We start from the raw sequence: 20,762 nt of genomic DNA, 5'->3' as shown, positions 1-20,762 counted from the left end.
GCAGGCCTCCTTCTGGAGCTGTTTTCCGAGCCTGGCGACCCAGCTCTGGACCAGGCCCTGAGGAAGAGCCAGAGGAGCCTAAGAGAGGGGCCCACTCCCCCAGGGGCTCACGGCCACCTGGGGAGAGTGCGGTAGCACTGATGCAGCCTCCAGGGAGCGGCGGGTGAAGTTGCGCCCCTCACCCAGTGGAGGCCACTCACTCACTTGTGGACTCCTGCCTGAGGACCAGGAGGTGGGCAGGGGAAGCCGCAGTGGAGGACCAGGGCCTGGTCAAGGGGAGAAGCAAAACAGGCATTGTTGTCAGGAAGCGAGGCAGGTGAAGCGCTGAGGTGCTGGGGCTGGGACCCAGGGTGGGCTCTTGGTGGGGCTGTGATGAGCTGCATGTGGAAGGCCAGGGAGGCCTGGGAACAGGGCGAAGAAAGATGGGAGGCTGGGCCTGGATTCAGGGACTGTCTACACAGACTTCTGTGCTGTGGGAGTGCTAAGATGATGTGGCTGGACCCGGGGAGTCAGGGCAGGCGTGGTGGAGTGCGAGACGGGGTGCAAAGGTGAGGCGTGTTACAGCTCATGGCCCCCGATGGCAGAGCCCCCCGCCCCAGCCTGGCCCCTCATGCCCAGGCCGCAGCCAGCCCCGCTCTAGAAGCCAGGCTGCCAGGCTCCCTGTGTGGGAGGATCTCCGTGCAGGAGGGTCCCAACGAGCACGACCCTTTCCCACCCCAGGGACTGTCACCCTGAGCTGTGACTCAGGGCCTCCCCCGCGCAGGTGACACGCCTGCGACCGCCAAAGCTGCTGCCTGGAGCCGGCGCCCTGCTCCCTGCCGCCCCGCCGCTGGCACCCGCTGTCCATCCCCTGAGCCCCGGCTGGGCCCTCACTCCCCTTGCGGAGGCATCTTCACATCCGGGGCACCGGTGGGAGGGAGCCTGGAAGCCTCTTGGGAACACTCCCCTCCCTCCTGACAGCTCTCTCAGGTCGCAGGTAGGGTAACACGTTTGACACCCGCTTGATGCCTCAGGGCGGTTCTGAGTGACTGGCAGGTACACATTTAGCCTGCCATCGCGTCAGGATGTGGCTGGGTCCCCTCCCTCCCCATCAGCCCTCCGCCCCAGCCCGGCTTCGGGAGCAACTGTGGCAGTGATGTCCCCGGGGCAGCACAGTCCACCCTCCCACGCGACCCGTGGCTGGAGGGGCGCTGGACCTCCCAGCACCGAGGGCCCCGGCGTGCACTCAGGAAGCCTGGGAGCGGTCACTGCGAGTAGGGGCCAGGTGGCAGGAGGGTGGTCTCGGTGCCAGGCAGGCAGGGCAACAGGGGCTCTCACCTGCTAGAGGAGGGTGGAGGGGGAGGCAGGCTAGTGCCGTCATCCCAACCACTGGTTCAGCCACACAGGCCTGGCTGCCTGGGTTTAGGGGGGTGGGGAGGCTGGTTCCAGCCCCCACTCATTGTGCCACATCATCGCTTCACAAAAGGCACCAGGGCCCCCCATGTGGAAGCAGCCAGTGGCTGAGCCTGGACTTGAGCCTGGACGTCAGCCAATATCCCATCACTGCTGCTTGGGTTTCCAGGCCCTGTATCCAGGCCCCGTATCCCAGAGGTTCCTCTAGCAGCAAGGGCGCATCCACAGACCTCTGAGCAGCCTCCAGCCTGACCCTGGGGGTGGGTGGAGAAGGGGGACCAGGGACCCCTGCTGTGCTCTTGCCTTGGGCCCCACCCCACCCATACTTGGGGCCCTGCTGGCAACTCTGATGCTGGGAGGGCGGGACCCAGGAAGATGGCTGTGGGGAAGGGGGTGATCTACTCAGCCTGAATGGAAGCCTGGCTCTCAGTGGAAAGTTATTCCTCTGTGCCAGCTGCCCCAGGGGCTGGGAGGTGGTCAAGCTAGCCCTGCAGCCCTGTGGACCAGCATCACCCCAGAACTGGCCCCACGCGGGCCAGGCCCTGCGTGGTCTCCTTCCCACTTGTACCCCTTCCTGCCCTCCTCCCGTCCCCTGCCTGATGCATGCTGGTTCCCACGTTCACCCCCAGGCTGAGCCTTCCCTGGAGTCCAGTGACCCAGTGGCCGATGGGTAGGCAGTTCCGCCCGGAGGAGGAGGCAGCACCAGTTAGGGCTGGGGGAGCGGCCCCTTCCTGCCCATCCTCCCTCAGCCCCCCTCCCTGTCCGTCCCGGCCACATGGGTCTGGCAGGCAATCCCGACCCCTTGGCTCCTGCAAGAACACTGCAGGACAGGCAGTGACACCAGGCGGGGGTAGGAGAGGGGTGCAGACCCATCCTCCTGCAGTCACTGTGAGTGCACAGCCTGGAACCCAGCCGGCAGGAATGTGATGTGCACAGTGGTGCTGAGGGGGGTTTAGAGCCCTGGCAGGGCCCTGCAGGGCTGGAAAAAGACAAGGCAGCGCCTTTCCCAGGATCTCCGCTTTGCTGTTTCCCAGCCTCAGCTGTTGCTGCCCAGCCAGCCTCTATATACTCAGCCTTGCCTCTCTCGCCACTCCCTGAACTCCAGCCCCACCTCCCCCGAGCGCTGTACACCCTCCATGTTTCCCCATGTTCTCCCCTCCACCTAGAATGTGCATCCCTTCTTCACCTGGCATCTCATTCTCAGAGAGACTACTCAGGTGTCACCTCCTCCAGGAAGCCCACTCTGACTGCTCCCTGCAACCTGGGCCTTCCATAGTTTCTAGAGCTTTCCCCATAGTAGCATTTATAACACAACGTCGTGATCACATACTTATCTGTCCCCTCCACCAATAATTGAGGGCAATAATTGCCTTACTCTACCATACCTGGCACATGGTAGGTATTTAACCAACACTGGTTGTGTGGATGGATTAACTAACGGATAGCAGATCAGTGCATGAAGGGTTGAGAGGGGAACTCCAGGCTGACAGCCAGGAGAGGTGGGTGTGTCCAGAAGATGCTGTGAGGGACGGGGGGGTCCCCATTGTTCTGGGGAAGTGTTTGTCAGGGGTCCTGAGGGGCCAGCTGGCCGCCCAGGCCTGACCCTCCCCCGGCGACTGCCTTCTTTCCTTGCTTCTAGTATTTCTGCCTGTTGCTGGCGATCTTCCTCGTTGAGCTGGTGGCAGGGGTCCTGGCCCATGTGTACTACCAGAGGGTGAGTGGAACGCTGTCCTTGTCTTTACCCATCAGCACCCCCAGGAGGGACCACAGTGGGAGGGGCGCACAGGGGCAGGGAGGCAGCCACACACGGGTGGTCCCAGGCCTCCCCTGCCTGCTCTGGACAAGGAAGAGATGGTCAGAGCCCTCCCATTGGGTGCTCTGTGACTCAGGGGTGATACTCAGCTCATACAGACAGATTGTCCTTTCGCACCAGCACCCATGTGACTGACAGATATCCTCAGATAACGATGTAAATATTTTGAATGCACACGTGTGTGCTCAGTCATGTCTGACTCTTTGCAGCCCCATGGACTGTAGCCTGCCAGGCTCCTCTGTCCATGAAATTTTTCAGGCAAGAATACTGGAATGGGTTACCATTCTCCAGGGAATCTTCCCAACCTGGGGATTGAACCTGAGTCTCTTGCATTGCAGGCAGATTCTTTGCCACTGAGCCACCAGGGAAGCCCTATTTTGAATATCACCTTGTAATCAAAATGAAAACCAACACATACAGACAGCCCTCCATATTCATGGGTTCCAGATTCACAGATTCAACCAAGCTTGGATCAAAACTATTCAGAAAAAAACTCCAGAAAGCTCCCTAAAGCAGAACTTGAATTTGCCATGCACAAGTGTTTATGTAGCATTTACATTGAATTTACAGCTGTTTCTACAGTGTTTACATGGCATTAGGTATTATCAGTAATCTAGAGATGACTCAAGTGTACAGGAGGGTGCGCATAAGTGATATGCAAACACTGCACCATCTTATATAAGGGACTTGAGCATCCATGGAAGACCCATGCTGGCCCCGGAACCAATCCCTGGGTACCAAAGGATTATCTAAAGTCACCTAGTGCCCAGCTTCCCCTTTGCCATCCCACCAGCCTGGAACTGTGGTCCCCCACCTGTCTCCCATTTCCATCCATCACACTCCACCCTGACACAGGGTAACAGCCTTTGCAACACCATCTTCACAGATCCTGCCTTCTGTGCAGCCTCCTTCCCATGGTCCCCTGGTCCTGGGCAGTCAGAGAGGGCTTCCTGGAGAAGGTGACACCTGAGTGGCATCTCTAAGGATGAGACGCCAGATGAAGGAGGCATGGCCTTAGAGGGGCCTGGGGGCAGTCAGTGGGTGGTTCTGCTGATGCACTGTCTCTCTCCATGCTCCTCAGCTGAGCGACGAGCTGAAGCAGCACTTGAGCCGGACCCTGGCCGAGAACTACAGGCAGCCGGGCGCTGCAGAAATCACAGCGTCTGTGGACCGTCTACAGCAGGATGTAAGCATCGCCCTGGGGCCTGAAGGCCACGCAGACACAGTTCCCAACCTGTCTCTGTCCCTGCCCATCTGTGTGGCCCTGGGCAAGTTACTCGCCTTCTCTGAGCCTAACTTGCCACGTCTCTGAAATGAAGCGTCACAGGGTATGGAAGCGTTAACCGCAGCCCCCTAGAAGGCCCTCCCACATGAGAGTGCTTCCTGGGTCCTGGTTCGTCCGTTCCTCCCTTTCCTCTGCATTCCCCTCTGGGTACCTGGTGGGCAGCAAGCTGGCCGTGCCAGGATCCAGGCTCTTCCCGTCAGCGGGCCTCCTCCTTCCTCCCTGGGGAACTGACGGCTGCGGCTCCTGGAGAGTGAACTGGAACAGGCAGAGTGTTTCAGAAGAGCAGCTGTAAGAATTTCCCAGTTATCATCAGGCAGAACTCGGGGGATGGGGGGGTTCTCTCCTTGCAAAGAAGGGACTCGCAATCCCCCAGTGAGGCCCGCAGTCCTGCAGAGGTAGGGGAGGGGCACGTGGACCTCAGGCCAACATGGTCGCCAGTGGCCACACATGGCTCTTCACATCCAAATGTAAGACCTCGGCTTTATGCAGCATGCACACCAGCCTTGCCAGCACTGATCTGCCCATCCAGTGGTCTCTGGGACATCTCTGTGTCTTGCAGGTCTGGGGGCGCTGAAGCTTCGAGGTGTGGATCGGGGATACCTGAGCCTCTAGCAAGGCTTGGGTCCCTGTCCTGGGGGTCCTGTCTCCCTGGATGACCAGGAGCCCATGCCCTGGTGGTTTGGTGCTACCCTGGGCCTGCCACACAGGGATACACAGCCCTCCTCCCTCGAGGACCTGCCAGCACCCACCCCCCACCCATCTTCTCCCAGATCCTCCCTGCCCCCAGGACACCCAGCACAATCTCCTTAAAGGACAAGGGTGCCCCGAAGAGGTGGCCATCAGGTTCCTGCAGCCAGCTCCCCACTTGCCTAGAGAGAAGGTCCACCCAGAGCCAGGTCCCTGCTCAAAACAGGGGAAGCGAAACGTCTCCAGCAAATAGGGATGAGATTAGGATCTGAACACTGTCCTGCGGCCCTGTAACTGAAGGGCTGGCGGGGGGCCCAGGCTCCCTCCTCACCTGCAGCCTCTGCCTCTCCCCCTCAGTTCAAATGCTGCGGGAGCAACAGCTCAGCCGACTGGCTGCAGAGCAGCTATATCCTGTCTCCAGAGGCTGAGGGCCGCCGGGTGCCGGACAGCTGCTGCAAGACGGTGGTGGCACGCTGCGGCCAGCGGGCACACCCCTCCAACATCTACAAGGTGGAGGTGAGTACCCTGTCCCATGGGGCCCAGAAAGGCTGGGCAGGTGGGCGGAGTGGTGGAGATCACATTTACTCTCTGACCACAAGATGGCTGTGGGCCTTCAAAGGTCCCCACAAAGTCTGGGGGCCGCAGCTGCTCCAGGGAGATCTGGGGACTTCATAGCGTGCCCCTGGGTCACTAAGAAGCCCACGGGCACTTGAGAGGCTAGACCTGGCCCTTTAAGTGTCTGGCCTCCCTCAGCGGGGAGCAGCCCCCACCAGCCTTTCCTCCCCATCCTCACCTACTTCCGGCCAACGTGTGTGTGTGTGTGTGTGTGTGTGTGTGTGAGACCTGCCTACCTGCCTTCCAGGGAGGCTGCATCAGCAAGCTGGAGCAGTTCCTGGCTGATCACCTGCTGCTCATGGGGGCCGTGGGGATCGGGGTGGCCTGCCTGCAGGTGAGTTGGAGTGAGGATTCTGGGGGGGGGGTGGTATCTGGAGCCCCGAACCCCTCTCTCACTGGCTGAGATCTCAGCTCTTGGCCCTCTGCCCACCCCTGCCTAGCCTGCCCTCTCCTCTCCCATCTCTCCCCTCTGCAGCCAAGGTCACTCTCTTCCCCCAGAAAACGTGAAGGAAAAGGCCCTGGGAACTTGTCAGGAACAAAGACCTGGGAGGAGTGGGAGTGTGGGTGCAGGTATGTGCATGCACTCTGTGTGTGCACGCAGGCCTGCTGTGGTGTGCGTGGGGTCCGTGGGTGTGTCTGCATGTACCCAGGTGTACGTGGTCGGGGATGGATGCACGTATGTGTTCAGGCGTGCTGTGCATGTGTGTATACGTTCGTGCATGGACGAGCACTCGTTCCTCTGTGTGTGTGATGTGTGTGTACCCATGGGGGGGGGGGTGTGCACTCCTGTGTACACCCAGCTCTGTGCTCCAAGGATGACTGATGCTTTTGCTCCATTTCATCACTCACACCCCTCTCCCAGCCACCACCCAGGGGTCCTGTCGAAGGTGGGGGGAGTGGACTCAGGAGGGGCAGATGCAGTGAGTAAGGATTCTGCAGGCCCACCTCACCCGGCAGAGCTAGAGGAGCTGATTCACCACAAAGTGTCACCCCCGAATCCCCATCCCGGGAGGTCAGAGCAGAGGCCGGCATCACAGGACCCGTCCCGTCCAGCCCCTGCTCCTGTGCGACTTGAGAGGTCACTTCCCCGCCCCTCAGGGCCTTCATCTACAGCAAGAAGCTCATTCCCAGCCACGAGAGGTGTTAGTAGGAAAGGGGGTACCTGGCTCACGGAAGGCCTCCCTGAGTGCTCTCCTCGAATCCTGCCACGGCCAGAGCTTATCCAGGCCAGCAGATCAGAGAGCTGATGACCCGAGGGTCTCACTCCCTGAGCTGGCCCCAGGCCCCTGGCTCCTGATCCTTTGTTTTCCCAGGCTCTGTCCCTGATGCAGGGTCCATAGAAAGAGTTGGGGTGGTGGCAGTCGTTAGCTTGGGAGCCTCCCCGGGTAGGGTTCCTTCTGATCACCATCTCCATCTGTGCACCCAGGGGACCTGGCTGCAACCCCGGGTGGGTGAGAGATGGTGCACCCTCTGGAGGGGACCAGCCAACCTAGGGCTGGCTGTTCCATCTCTGAGCCTCAGTTCCTATTTGTAAACGGGGCTGGTCATACCAGATCAGTGACCAGAGGGCACGGCGCACGCAGTGACCAGTGTGCACGTCAATCACTCAGCTCACGCAAACGGACAGCAGCTGCTCGGGAAACGGTACCCACCACGTTATCGTTTCCACGCGGGCATGGCATGTCTCAAGAGAGCTGGTGGTTTCCTGGCCAGACCAGCCCGTCCCCTTCACCCCTACTCAAGTGCAGGTGCAGCGGGTCTGGGGGGCACTCACACGGCTCCTTCGTACCTACCCAGGCAGGCCTCCTGCCCAATGCACTGACCCCCGGGAGCTGCCAGCCTGACTGCGGAGGGGGTGCTCCGCTGCTGTGCCTCCCTCACCCCAGCTTTCCGGACACCTCCTGCCCACTTCAGGCGTTGGGGGCCTTCTCTGCAGACACTGACCGGATCTGGGCTTCACTCTCCATCTATTTCCTCCTGACCTCTGCCCTCAAAAGCCTGAAGCTGAAGACAAGGGCAGTGAGGCCAAGGGCATGGAATGGGATGACCACCGAGTCTGAGGTCAGGCAAGTCCAGCCGTAGGAGTAATTCCAAGGAGGTCAGGTCACCAGGCAGTGCCCACAGCCCCGCATTGACTCCATCATGGGCAACTCATCCTTCACAGTGCCCTGCAGAAATGTGCTCCTGTCCCCGAGAGAGCGTCTCTGGGCCACCACCCGGGACCCATCCCTGGCCCATTTTCTCTGTCCATTCCATCCATTCTGCTACAGCAACCAAGCCTCAGGCTCCATCGCCCCCTGCCGTCCAGTGCTGGAACTACCACCCGACCTTGAGGAGGGGCTCAGGCCAGCTGGGCCCCCAGGCTGTCATTCTCCACCCAGCACCCAGAAACCTTCCCCACGCACACTGACCTGGCACTTTGGAAATCCCCAGGCCCAGGAGATACAAGGCCAAGATGTCCTGTCCCCCTGCCTCCAGGAACGGGGTGGGAGGGTGATGCCTGACAGTCGGAGGCCCCCATTGTAGACAAAGCTTCCTCTTCCCCGTGATCTGAGGGGGCCACCCTCCCTCCAGAGCCTCAGTTCCCTTACTTGTAACGTGGAGGAGTGGGATGTCTGCAAACCTTTTTAAGCAGCAGTGTTCTCTCATCGTGGCTTCCCCAGTGGCACCTAGTGGTAAAGAACCTGCCTGCCAATGCAGGAGATGTAAGAGAGGTGAGTTCGATCCCTGGATTGGGAAGATCCCCCGGAGGAGGAAATGACAATCCACTCCAGTATGCTTGTCTGGAGAATCCCCACAGACAGAGGAGCCTGGCGAGCGACAGTGCATAGGGTTGCAAGGACACGACTGAAGCGACTTAGCACGCAGCAAGCACGTTCTCTCATCGGTGGGAATCTCACCCAGGAGCCCAGTTTATTCAGCGTGAGGCCAGAGCTGACCTGATGGAAGGAAGCAGGAGCTGTTGTGACCGCGGTCCAGATAGCCTCCCGTGGTTTTCCAGGAAAGCGCGCCTCAGTGAGACGGAGGGGCTGCGGTTCCTGGATGTCTCATGAATTCTCTGAAGACCAAGCAGGAAACGACGATGAACGGAGCAAACCTGCTTTCAGCCAGACACCGCGTGCTGCCTCCCAGACTCGCAGACCAGGCACTGGTCTGCCTGCAGAGATGCTGGCAGGCTAAATGGCCAGGATGCAAGAAGGGACAGGCCTCCCGGAGCCTCCAGGCTGTGATCCTCAGCCAGGGCTGCACGTTGGGGTCACTCGGTGAGCTTTGAAAGGTCCAAGTCCAGGCTGCACCCCAGCACAACGAGAACACCGTCTGCAGCCGGCACCCTGGCCACAGCGCCAAGGTCAGGCGCCTGGGCCTCACAAAGGCGGGGCCCAGCAGCCCGCCCTGCCCCGCCCCCCGCCTGCTCCTGCTCCCGCAGTGCCCTGGCCTGTGTGTTCTCTGCTCACAGCTGTTGGTGCAGATTCCTCTGTGTCCTCTGTCAGGAAGTTGACCCTGGGGCTCTTTCAGGGACCAGGTAGTTAGTGCCCATGCCTCGTCTGCATGTATCGGGGTGGTGTGTATATGTGTGTGTGTGCACGTGTGTGTGTGTACACTCATTGATGTCCATCTCACTGTGCCTTCCCCGGGGCACCCTGGGGCCACATGTTGTGTACAGAGCGCTGGGCACTCAGTCCTCCGGGTCCTCCCCAGCGTGAGGTGTGCACCTTAGAAGATCCAGCCATGAGTCTGTGTTGGGCTGGCTGCTCCCATCTGACCTCCCCTTCAGCAAGGGTCAGAAAGGTCCAGATGACCCTACAGGAAGAGTCATCAAGCCCTGAGAGGGGGATAGGGCAGAGACCGTGTCCGACACCTGAGTGGAATGGCTGGGACAGCCACCCACTTAGAGTGAAAGACGAGATGAGCTCTAAGCCACCTTTCAGCCCAAGACTGAGTCTCCCAGGTGGATTAGCACTGCTCTTAGCACCAAGTCTGACAGCTGAAAGCCGTGTTCCCAGGGGGTGAACCTCCCGCGTGGGGACAGAGTTGGGAGGAGGAAGGGGACACCGAAGGGCTCACCCCCTGTGCCCTCCTTGAGCCTCGAAGAGAAACTAGTATCTGCCAGTCCTGGGGCTTCCTCGTCAGCCTGTCATCAGGTGTGTCCAGAGGTATCCCAGGAAAATCAGGTCAGCTGGAAGATCTGGGAAAGACGGGGCACTGCTTCCCGTCTTTGGGAACCCCTCTGGACCCCTGTCCGCGGCACGGTCGTGGGCTGCCCCCTACCGCCCCCTCCCGTGGGCGGGGAGCCAGGAGCCAGGGCAACATCTTTATCAGGGTCACCGTCACAGCCCTGGCCTCCGTGGTCTTCACATCCTCCCCTCCTCATCCTCAGTGCATCCTTGGGGGAAGGGAGGGCGGAGGCAAATGAACAGCGATCCTCTTCCTCTGCGTTTAGAGGTCGGCAAGTGAGACGTGGAAGGTGACCGCCCAGCACTGCCCAGCCTCAGCCAGCTAGTCGGCAGGACAGAGCGGCCAGCAGGCAGGGCAGGCTCCCGGGGCCCAGGGCTCATCCTGAGCCGGCTTACAGGATGAGCTAGTGACTGTCCTCGGCCCTCCACTCGGATCCTCGGTTTCCTTTCCTGCACATCAGCTAAAGAATTAACTCTACACCCTGGTCTTTGCTCCAGAATCTGAGAGCAGCTAGACGTAGACAGACCTTCCTGGAGAAAGGCTGCTTCGGCAGCAATGAGGGGTGACGATGTCACTACCTCTAATTGAATCAGGTCTAATTGAATCAGGCCGTCTCTGGAGAAGAACCGGGACCACGGAGCTGCAATGTGGACGGGAGGCTTGTTTAGAGGTGCAGGCCCTCACCCAGGCCACAGGGCTGGAACCCACAGCATCCCCGGGCAACCCATGCACATTCAAATGGGAGAAATACCGCTCTTGGCTAGTGGTTCTCAGAGTGGTCCCCGCCTCCAGCCCCTGCCCACATCACCTGGGAGCTTATTAGAAATGCAGGCTCGCAGGCCGCACCCGAGGCCCCCTGGGTCTGAATCTGCCCTTGACTGAGTCCACAGGGACTCCTGGGTGTGGGAAGGCTGGCTCTGGCCAGCAGGCTGGCGGACTCCTGACTCCTATGTGTCCCTGCACTCTCTCCCCGCAGATTTGTGGCATGATACTCACCTGCGGCTTGCACCGGAGGCTCCAACTGCATTTTTACTAACAGCCGACCGCGTTCTGCTCTGACTGCCCCTCACAAGTTCAGGGGCCCAAGGCCCACAGGCCAGGCCTGTGGGGTCAGCACCAGCTGGCCTGGAAGCTCCCAGCAACTACCCCTCCTCTGTGCCCAGCCCCTCTGGACCACCCAGTAACTGCGACCATGGCCCCTTCAGCCCCAACCCGGCTGGGGACCCTCGGCCCTCGCCCTCCACTTCTGCGTGCTCATCACCAGAATCCCGGGGCAAGAGAGCACAGCCCGAGCCTCGCCAGGCCTAGGCTCCCGTGGACCCTGGGGGGCTGTGATGAAATCTGCTTTCCTCCCCACTCCTGAACCCTGAACGGGGGCTGGCCACTTTGCCCCCATTGGGACGCCCGCATACGAGCCTGTGATCCCCCATATGGGCGCTGAGCACCCCTCTCCCACCCCTGCTGGATGTGCTCCCTGAGAAATGCATTGAATAGGCAGTTAGAGTTGGCTCTGCCCCCAGAAGACCACGGCCTTTGCCCTCCCCTCTTCCCCTCCCCTCCCACCCGCACCATCTCACCTGGAGAGAAGTGTCCCATGGCCTGATTCCTTCCTGCAGGGCAGGGTTGGGTGGTGGCAGGGTGGGGAGCAGGTGCCTGCCTCCAAGCCCTCCTCAGGAGGGTCCCCTGGGAGCCCATGACCCCAAGCCCCAATCTCCAGCCATGTGCCCCTCAGGGGTCTCCTCTCTGGACTGATGCTCAAAGAAAGCCAAGTTTTTTAAAAAAACTATCATCTGCCCTTCATGTTGGTGGGAGTAAAATCCTTCCTGATTAAACCAAACCACAGACCCTGTGAAGCTGGAGCCACCGACAAGGTGCAGCTCTTGAGCCGAGGGGTGCTCTGCCTCGAACCTCCTTTTCCTGAGCCGGTGCTCCTGGACCACCCAGCCCCCAGCACTTGGCCTGCAGAGACCCCGCTCTGCTTCCCAGAGTGGACACTGTCCCTTTATTAGGTTCTCTCTTGCAGCTCTTGAAGCAGGGAATTTTCAGAAAGGACTTTCCAAAATGTGGACGGAGAACAGAAAGGAAACCCTAGGAAACACTGGGCACAGGTGCTGGCAGTTTTCCGGAGAACACGAATCAACTCATAAGATCCCCCAGAGGGTCCCACGTGGGCAGAGACCCCCATGCCAGTCCCCCGGGTCCCAGGTCCTGGATCCTGCACTTCCTACTTCCCACCCTCATGATGCCGAGGTCAAGTCTGGAAAGGGCACACCTGGCCTCCACTGTCTGTTGCTGACCTGGGCCCATCTCCCAGGTAAAAGTGTATTCTTTCCCATTCATGGATCAGTGCTGCCCCCGTCACAGCCCCCACTGTACTGAAACCGCACACCCCTGGAGAGGGGCGACCCATGCACTCAGAGGGCAGAGCAGCCCCCTGCAACCGCTTGCCTCCTGCCCTGGGATTCTCTGGGGCTGTCGGGAAGGGCCCTGGGGTCACTGATGCCAGTTCACTCTAAGGGAGACCAGCTTTCCAGCAACCCCAGATTCCCAAGGCCCCCCAAAAATTGGTGCTGTGATTATCTTTGCTGCCTCCAACTTCCTGCATTCATGCAGATAACCAAAAATGACCATAAGTCCTAAGTTCTCTGCAGGGCTAGATGTTAGCTGACATCTTACAAAGTGAGGGCTGAAAGGGAGAGCACGTTCTTCCCCCTGAGGGGCCCGAGGGAGGTGGCAGTGGGTCAGGCAGTGCTGACTGGCTGCACATGTGCCCTGCTGGGGTCCCTGCTTACTTTATCAAGGTCAGCGGGGGCTCACGGAGGGGTAATGGGCAGGTGTCACCTGCACAGGCTCGTCCTGGTGGAGGCCCAGGAGAGCCTGACTTGTCTGCTCCCACCGCCCCCGTGGGTAGAGGCCATCCTGGCTAGGGTAGGAGAACTGTGATTCTGCCCTGGGCACGGTCCCACCCAGAGGGTGGAGGTCCACACTGCAGAGAAAGCCCTGTGCTTTCTGAAACTGGGACCTCCCTGTTGGTGCCAGCAGCTCGGGAGATGAGACAATGTGAGAGGAAACAGCAGTTTCTCATGGAACACACAAAGGGTTAGAATGGGGCTGGCCCATCCTGCCTGCAAGGATGCCGCTCTGTGCCCAGGACAGCCCCTCCCAGGTCCCTGCTGGGAGATGTCCCAATCCCGAGCTCCCTGGACAGGGAGTAGGACGTGACGCTCAAAGGTCATCCATCGGTCCCCCGACACTGGGGACTGGCCAGAAAGCCAGGGTTGTGTAGCGGTCTGGACATGGCAGGCACGGGAGTCCACGCGGCCCTGGTCGTCCCCCTGGACCAGGCTGCCCCACCTCCCTGGGCTCCCAGCGCAGCACCCAGGAGGAGCGGAGTGCTACACCCCAGGGACCCTCGGCCCACAGCCGGTTTCCGGCTTGGACTCTGCCACCTGGTGCGTCTTGGGGGCTGAGGTAATGGGAGTGAGTTGAAACCATTAGTACCTCACCTCCCATCCCCGTCAGCCTTGTAAACGTTCTCCGCCTGGTTTGCCACTTGAAGCCTGGACAGAAGGGGACGGGGTTTCCACCGGCTAAGGAGGACACCTGCCTTTGTATCACCACTGGGTGGTGCGCACACCCCCGGGGGACGCTGGTGATGGAGTTGTCTAAGCCGGGTTCTTCGCATTGGTCAGGATCAGCCTGAGAGCTTCTGAACCGTTGCTGGACCACCCTGGGCTTCTCATCAGCAGCAGGGGCCACAGGCCTGCGTCCTGACAGGTTCCCGGGTGACAGTGATGCCCCTGGCCCCGGGGCCACCCCCCGTGTCTGTCGCAGCCCCCGGGGTTCCGAAGCCCCCCCAGGCGGCAGGCCGAATCCCACTGGGTTCACCGGAGCATAGGATGAAGCACCCGACCCGCTGTGTACCTGCCAGTCCGTGACCTTGGCAGGGAGACCAGGGGCCTGGGTCCTCTCCCTGGAAGGGACAGTGATGCCCCAGCCCCGTTTTCCCACCACCTCTGTGTGCCTCAGGAGGGCCCACTCCATCCTCGCCCCCCGTCTTCTGTTTCCACACAACGCCCAGCCTTGTGCTCTGTTCACCGTTCCATGTGGGCCCCCTCTCTGCCCTGCTCCCGCACCAGACACACCCCTGCAGGTGCCACCAAGAGTCCCAGGCAGCCCAGCATCAGGACGGCTCCTGGATCCAGCTGCTCATTGGATAGGGGTCATCACAACATTCTGGAAACGGAAACGTTGCCTTAACCATTTTCACAGAGAGGAATTGCCCCAGCGTGAGCACGCCCCTCCTTAGCCTCCGCGTCCATCCCGGGGACACGACAATAAAGGAATGGTATCCAGGGCTGCAGTCTTCACTGTCCCTTCTCGGCAGTTGCTTTGTCAGAAGCCCCGCTGTGGCCTGAAGTGATGGGGGCAGGGGCCCCGATAGGAAACCCATCACCACACTGGTCAGGGCCCTGCTCACCCCTGCCTGCCCACCAGTGTCCTTAGCTCCGGCCTCAGGTGGCAGCCGCTGGGCTGCCTTGGGCTGGACCCTATTCCCTCCCTCCCCTGGCTTGAGGATGGGTGGGCTGTGGGTGGTGGTACAGGGTGCTTCCCCTTTCCTCCTGCATCCAGCAGTGACTCAGCAGAAAGGTGAGGCTGCAGTGAAGGGGGTGGGGATGGGGTCCAGGGTTGCAGAGGATGGGCAGCAAAGCGTGAGCCCGGCCCTGCCCATCAGCAAGGTCCACACTGTCCACGTCTCTGCCCTCTGTCATCAGCCAGGCCAGCCAGAGCCAAGAGGGCTCCTGTTCCCACTGGCTGGGCACTGCTTCTAGAGAAGGGGACAGTTTCCAGCAGACTTGGTAAATGTTGCAGTAATTATCTCCAAACCCCTAATTGGGGGTTAGGGATTACGGGTCGGGGATCAGGTCTAATTTCACATGCTGCTCCTGAATTGCCAACCAGTGAGCAAGAAGGCTGAGTCTTCTGAGGATCCAGGGTCTCTGCAGAGAGTGGGCATCTACTGAGACACTAAGGCTGCAGGAGTCCAGTGGGGGGAGTGGGGTGGGGGGAGGGAGGCAAAAGGCAAGGAGCTTCTTGATGTCGCCGACCAGTGGGATGGCTCCACCTTTCCACGTGTCGGATCAGCCCTGCTCTGGACACTGGCCAAGTCTGGACCCTGAACTCACCAGCCACTGGAAGAAACCTCTCTGGCAGCAAAAGGCTCTACCAGTAGACCCGCAGAGCACGGTGTGGCTTGGCCACACTGTTCCCCCTCTGCTCAGCATCCAGGGGCACTCCCCTGGTGGCTCAGATGGTAAAGAACCTGGCTGCGATGCAGGAGACACAGGTTTGAACCCTGGGTTCGGAAGATCCCCTGGAGAAGGAAATGGCAACTCACTCCAGTATTCTTGCCTGGAGGCAGCCAGACAGCCTGGCCCAGGCACACCCATGGACTTATTCTTTTTGTTAGTTTGAGGAGATGCACTAGTCCACCACGGCTATCATTACATCAGCAGAAACAAGATGGCTAAATCAATAGCCTCCTAGTCTTTGCCGGACACTGCAAGACAGAACACTTGCAAAGCCGATACTCTGGTGTCCAAAATGACATCCCCTTAATCTGACTTTCGTGGATTATTGACTGCTGCTACTGGGCCAGCAGAGCAGAGCAGGCTCAGGGAGGGGGAGGAACCACTCATGTCCGTGTCCACAGGTCTCCTCCTGAGCTCTCTCCCTGCTCCACACCCCAGCTCCCCCTCCAGATCACACTCTTGCATCCCCTGTTTTCAGCCAGGGGATGCTCTTCCTTGGGGTTCCACCTCTTGTCTGAGGACTCTTGAGGTCCCAGACTTGGCCAGTTTCTTGCCCAAGTGCCTACTCTGGTCCGGGAACAAGCTAGATGTCTTTACATACACACTTTTATTTAATCCTCATGAATTAAATCCTGAGGATTTAATTCTGCAAAATAGTATTATCTTCATTTTGCAGATGACGAAACCAAGACATTTTCAGTGAGAACCCAGTGCTCACGTGGACACCAGCCACGTGCAGAGTGGGAGCCGAACCCAGGCTCCAGCCCTGCAACCGGAGCTCTTCCCACCCAGACCACCCAGACGTGGTGCCTCGCTAAGGCTGAAAGCTCAGGCTCAGTGACAGCCAATAAAACAGCTGTGGTCAGGAGGGATCTACAGAGCACACAAAGGCATTTCAGGAGCTGTGAATCAGCATCAACCAAACGAGATTTAGTTACAGCCCGCAGCCCTCTCCTCCCTGTACATGAGACCCATGAAGCCTCCGTCAGCTTCCAGGAGCCCTCTCCTGTTGAGAGAGGCACTCAGGATGGCCAGGAGGGAAGGCAGGAAGGTTCCTTCTCCCCCCAGACTCCAGTCCATCACCACGGCTTGTCAGTCCTCCCGTGGGTCCCTCTCACTTTGCCTGCACCCTGCTGGTATACCTCCCTTGGTTGTCACGCTGCAGCCAGCAGGCTGGCACTTATCACACCAGGCTTCAAACCTCTCAGGGGCTCCCTCTGCTCTTTAAGAGCAGAGTTCAAGCTCTCCCACCAGCTCACAGGCTGTGGTCCCTGCCCGGCCAGGGCACGGTGCACTCACGTTGCTTAGCTCAGTTGACAGATGCCCAGCACTCACACTGCAGCCAGGATGCTCCGGGGCCCAGGGAGCCAGCCAGCTGCACTCTGCTCCCAGGAGCAGATAGCACAGGGGCTGGGTGGGCATCCCCTTGGGGCATCCATGGGTTGGGGGCAGGAGTGAGAGCAGGACAGGAAGGGGGAGCAGCCCCACCACGCTCTTATGACTTGGCTGGTCCTCAGTGGATGACTAGGGGTCACTGGCCCTTCAGCCTTAAGGCCCTCTGGTAAACATCCTTGGGGAGGCTCTCAGGGGCTCCCACTCTGGCTGGACCTTTGAGGGGGTCACCTCAGACCCCCCAATCCTCAGCAAAGCCTCAGGGGCTTCGGAACATGGCAGCCACAGGAAGGGTCCCCAAGGTGGGTGCTCAGGACAAGTCCTGCCAGCCTGGCCTCCCCCCAAGGAGGGATTCGAGGAGACCCCAAGCTGCACCCACCTTTCCTTCCCTCCCAGCCCATCAACCCGCCTCTCTTCTGCGCCTTGTCACCATGACAGTGACGGCAGAGGAAAACCACAAACCAGAGCCCCAGCCGGGGAGCCGGCAAGCATCCCACTGCAGCCAGCAGATCAGGGCTCTCAAGGTTCCAGGGTCCCCCTCTCCCCACCACCGATGAGCATCTCACGCTGATGGGTGTGTCCCAGGGCCAGGTCACAGTGTGAGGTCCCCTCAGTCCCGGGCGAGACATCAGGCCCACAAGAACCCCAGGAACATCACAAGTGCTTAACCCTGACAGCCCTGCCCCATGGGGCCATGGATGACTTGCTCCGGGACTGCTCCCACACACAGGTATGAACCCAGCCCACAGGACAGGCCATCAGTGGTGGGTGACAGACACTGAGCTGGGAGCTGGTCTCTCATGCGGCTGCTCAGACCACTCAAGCTGGCCCCTGATGGAGCCTGCATCCACTGACCAGGCCGAGGCAGGCATGAGGACTGTTCGGTCCCCAGAGAGGCAAGCCACCACCTACAGATCTGTAGCCAGGGCCCGAGGAGGGGAGGAGAGCCCCCTGCCCTGGGCTCAGCGTGGACAAGGCAGGCTGGTCCCTCATACCAACCGCCTCGTGCAAGAGGCCACAGTCACGGCTCAGGGGACTCAGGAACACCACAAAGAGACAGCCTGAGTGTGCTTTTGACACGTTACCAGCTTTTATTTAAAAACATGCTAAAAACATGGCGTTCCACAGCCAGGACCAGGATGAAGGAAGCGTACAGATGCGGCATCGCAAGCAGAAAAGTGCGCTGAAACCAGCCCGTGGGACCCCGCTCGGCCATGTCGCCTCAGTGGACGGGGTGCAGGCAGGATCCCCGGCCTCGCCCTCAATGGGAGGCCCGGTCAGGAGGGAGGCGGGGACGTACCCTGGACCCGGCCGCACGGCGGCGGAGGGGAGGATGGGAGGACGGGCACACCAGAGGCCGGCCCTGCAGGGCACCTCCCTGCTCTATCTGTCCAGGTCCCTGCTGTTAGCACCTCCACCAGTGGTGGGCAGGGGCCGGAGAGGCGGGGACCTCCTTTCCATCCACCTGGACCACGCTTTGGCCACCAGAGCAAGGAGGGACAGCCAACGGGTGCAAGTCAAACCAGAACACCTGTTTGAGGGTCTCGGAGGGGTGGGGGGGGTGGTCAGCAGCCTTGTCAGAGTGAGAGGCTCACACTGGTGGCAGGCGGGGAGCTGGGGGGTGGGGGATCGCACCAGCTGCTGCCCCTAGGGGCGGTGCTCAGCCCTGCTCGCCCACCTGCCCTGCACCCACCTGCCTGCAGAGAAAGGCCGGGTGGAGGCAGGCATGCCCCTAAAGGCTGAAGAACCTTGGCCTTCAGAGTCCACTCTAACCTGCCTGCATCAGACCCCCTGGAACTGACTCTGACCCGGGCAGGGAGCTGCCAGGGAGGGGACTCACTCAGGTAGCTCTGGCGTGAGCCCAGAGTCGGGAGACACCGAGAAGATGCCGAGCCCCGTCACTGACAGCACGCAGCATGCCTTCTGTGCAGCAGGGGAACCGCTCTGCACAACGGGAAAAGGGTCACAGAAGGGCTCTCCCCCAGTACACAGAGCCTGCTGCCCTGAGTGGATGCGGCCAAGTGACCGATCAGCCAAGCACAGGGCCAGGCAAGAAGGCAGTTTGGGGAACTGTGGATAAGGCTCTGCAGACAGATGGACGAGGCGGGGTGGCTGGCAGGAGGAGGGAAACTGAGGCAAGGGCCCCAGGGCCAGAGAGCATCCCCGAAGCTCCAGAAACAGGAGATTCCAGGGAGACCCAATCACCCCCAAGGTGCTAGGCTTTTGCTGTTGATTTTAACACAACTTTAAAATTGCATTGATAGGCATAAACAACCCCCCCAAAACAAACTCATTATGCAACAGTCCCAATGTGCCACTCAAATGCTTGTTTGCTGAGGGTGCCTCGAGGGGGCAGGGTGTACGTCTATTCTGGGCTCCGCAGACCTGGGTTCCCAGGGGAGCCACTGAAGCTCCTTTCCAAGAAGTCAGGCCCAGAGGGTGGGGAGGGCCAGTCATGTGTGCACTGGCCTATCCTCCACCCAAACCCCGCCCACAAGCTTGCCCACAGGCACCCCCACTCCTATGCCAGGAGGTGGTCTCTGCTCCACCCAGCTCACCGGGACCACCCTTTTTCCGCTCCCCACCACCCAGAAGCACGACCCTTGAACACACAAAGTTCTGCACTGCTGGTCCCAACCATCTTATGCTTAAGGGGAGAAGGGGGTGCTGGCTGGGTGTCAGCTCTTGGATACACAGGCTAGGAGGAGACAAAGCGGGGGGCACCCCTTGGGAGATTGGGGCGCCCAGCCAAACGGTGCAGGACAAAGGCAGCACCCAGGTGAGGCCCGTCTGGGGAAGTGCTAGCTGGTGAGGAACCTTTCCAAGCTCAGCCCTACGGATTCTTATATTTCAACTGCACAACTTGCTTAGGCCAGCATGAGCCCTGGTGTGGGCACCTGGTTGTGGCCAGACGCCCCCCAGCTGTCCACCTCCAGTCCCTAACTCAGGTTGCTTTGTCCTGGGGCCACTGTAATAGGATCCCTCTGGGTTTCCTCAAGTTTTCTCTGCTTTCCCTTGGGGTCACAGAGGACATGACTGCAAGCCACCACCGCATCAGTGAACCCCGAGCAAGGAGCTGAGGGTCCTGGCAGCCGGGTGGACATCCCCCCCTCCCTCCCTCCCTCCCGGCAGTGACTCCGGCCGGACCATCACGGCTCCCCACTCCCTCCCCTCTGGAGGTCGCAGGTCCTCTGTCACGTCTGAGCAGCTCCACGGAAGGACTGCTTCCCCTTCCAGAAGCAATGTGAGAGAGTGAGCAGCATCTGAACTAGAGAGGTATTTGTCCGAGAGTTTCTAGCAGGAATGTCTGTGAAATAACGGGTTTGCAGAACCTGTCGCGGGAATCCCCCGCAAGGGGTGGAAGGGGAGCCTCCCAGCCTGCAGAGGGCAGGCAGGAGGAAGAAGGAAAAAGAACTGCTCATCAGAAACGTGTAAGGACCCATGCCTGCTCCGCCTCATTCCTGGCAAAGCACCCCCAGCTCCCAGAAGACCCCTGCCCTGCGTCTCGCTTCCATCCCGTGCCTCCCGCCCCGCTATCTCCCCTGCCGCCTTCCCCCAGGCTCCCCCCTCCCTCAGTGCATCCTGGCCGCAGCCTCCTGAGTGTGCCCAGCGGTCTGTCCTGATAGAAACCAGACGAACGGACGTGCCCTGTCCCTTCCCGTCCCCCACCCGCAGAAAGAAAACCAAACCGTTACAGAAATCAACGCAGTACAAAGTTATAAATCAGAAAGCTAACCCTAAACTTATCTGAGAGATAGTATTCCTGAATAATCATAATCAGAGTAAAATAAAATAAAAAAAAAAGTTACACTGTAAGGTATAAAATGCCTGGGTGAGACGCTCCCACAGCCCAGCCCGGCCTGGAGACGTTCAGCCGGCCCCCTGCCAGTGCGCCCCCTCTTCTGGGTGGCTGGGGGGCACCGGGGCCGCTACTGGGCAGTCTCTCCACCAGAAGGCAGCCCTGAGCGCCCCCACCCCAACCCCATGCCATGCAGGGGACAAAGTGTCAGCTGAGGAAAAAAGACAGGGCAGGAACACATCAGTGCTGGGGGCTCCTGGAGCACGCCCCCCACCCACCCACCCTGTCTTC

General features: G+C 60.1%; 1 protein-coding gene across 1 annotated transcript in view; it reads left to right on the top strand.

Moving 5' to 3' along the window:
• TSPAN11 (tetraspanin 11) overlaps positions 1–11,316 on the top strand; it is a 61,487-nt gene extending 50,171 nt beyond the window's left edge. Inside the window, exons 5-9 of the mRNA XM_055566061.1 lie at positions 3,032–3,106; positions 4,287–4,391; positions 5,535–5,693; positions 6,040–6,126; positions 10,945–11,316. Coding sequence (XP_055422036.1) covers positions 3,032–3,106; positions 4,287–4,391; positions 5,535–5,693; positions 6,040–6,126; positions 10,945–11,004 — 486 coding nt within the window. The 3' untranslated portion in view covers positions 11,005–11,316. The remainder of the gene's footprint in view (positions 1–3,031; positions 3,107–4,286; positions 4,392–5,534; positions 5,694–6,039; positions 6,127–10,944) is intronic.
• Positions 11,317–20,762: the final 9,446 nt, after the last annotated feature.

Source organism: Bubalus kerabau, chromosome 1 (genome assembly GCF_029407905.1).
Source record: "Bubalus kerabau isolate K-KA32 ecotype Philippines breed swamp buffalo chromosome 1, PCC_UOA_SB_1v2, whole genome shotgun sequence".
Classification (NCBI taxonomy): domain Eukaryota; kingdom Metazoa; phylum Chordata; class Mammalia; order Artiodactyla; family Bovidae; genus Bubalus; species Bubalus kerabau.
Note: the sequence above shows the minus strand (reverse complement) of the source record. Positions and strands in the feature narration are given on the sequence as shown.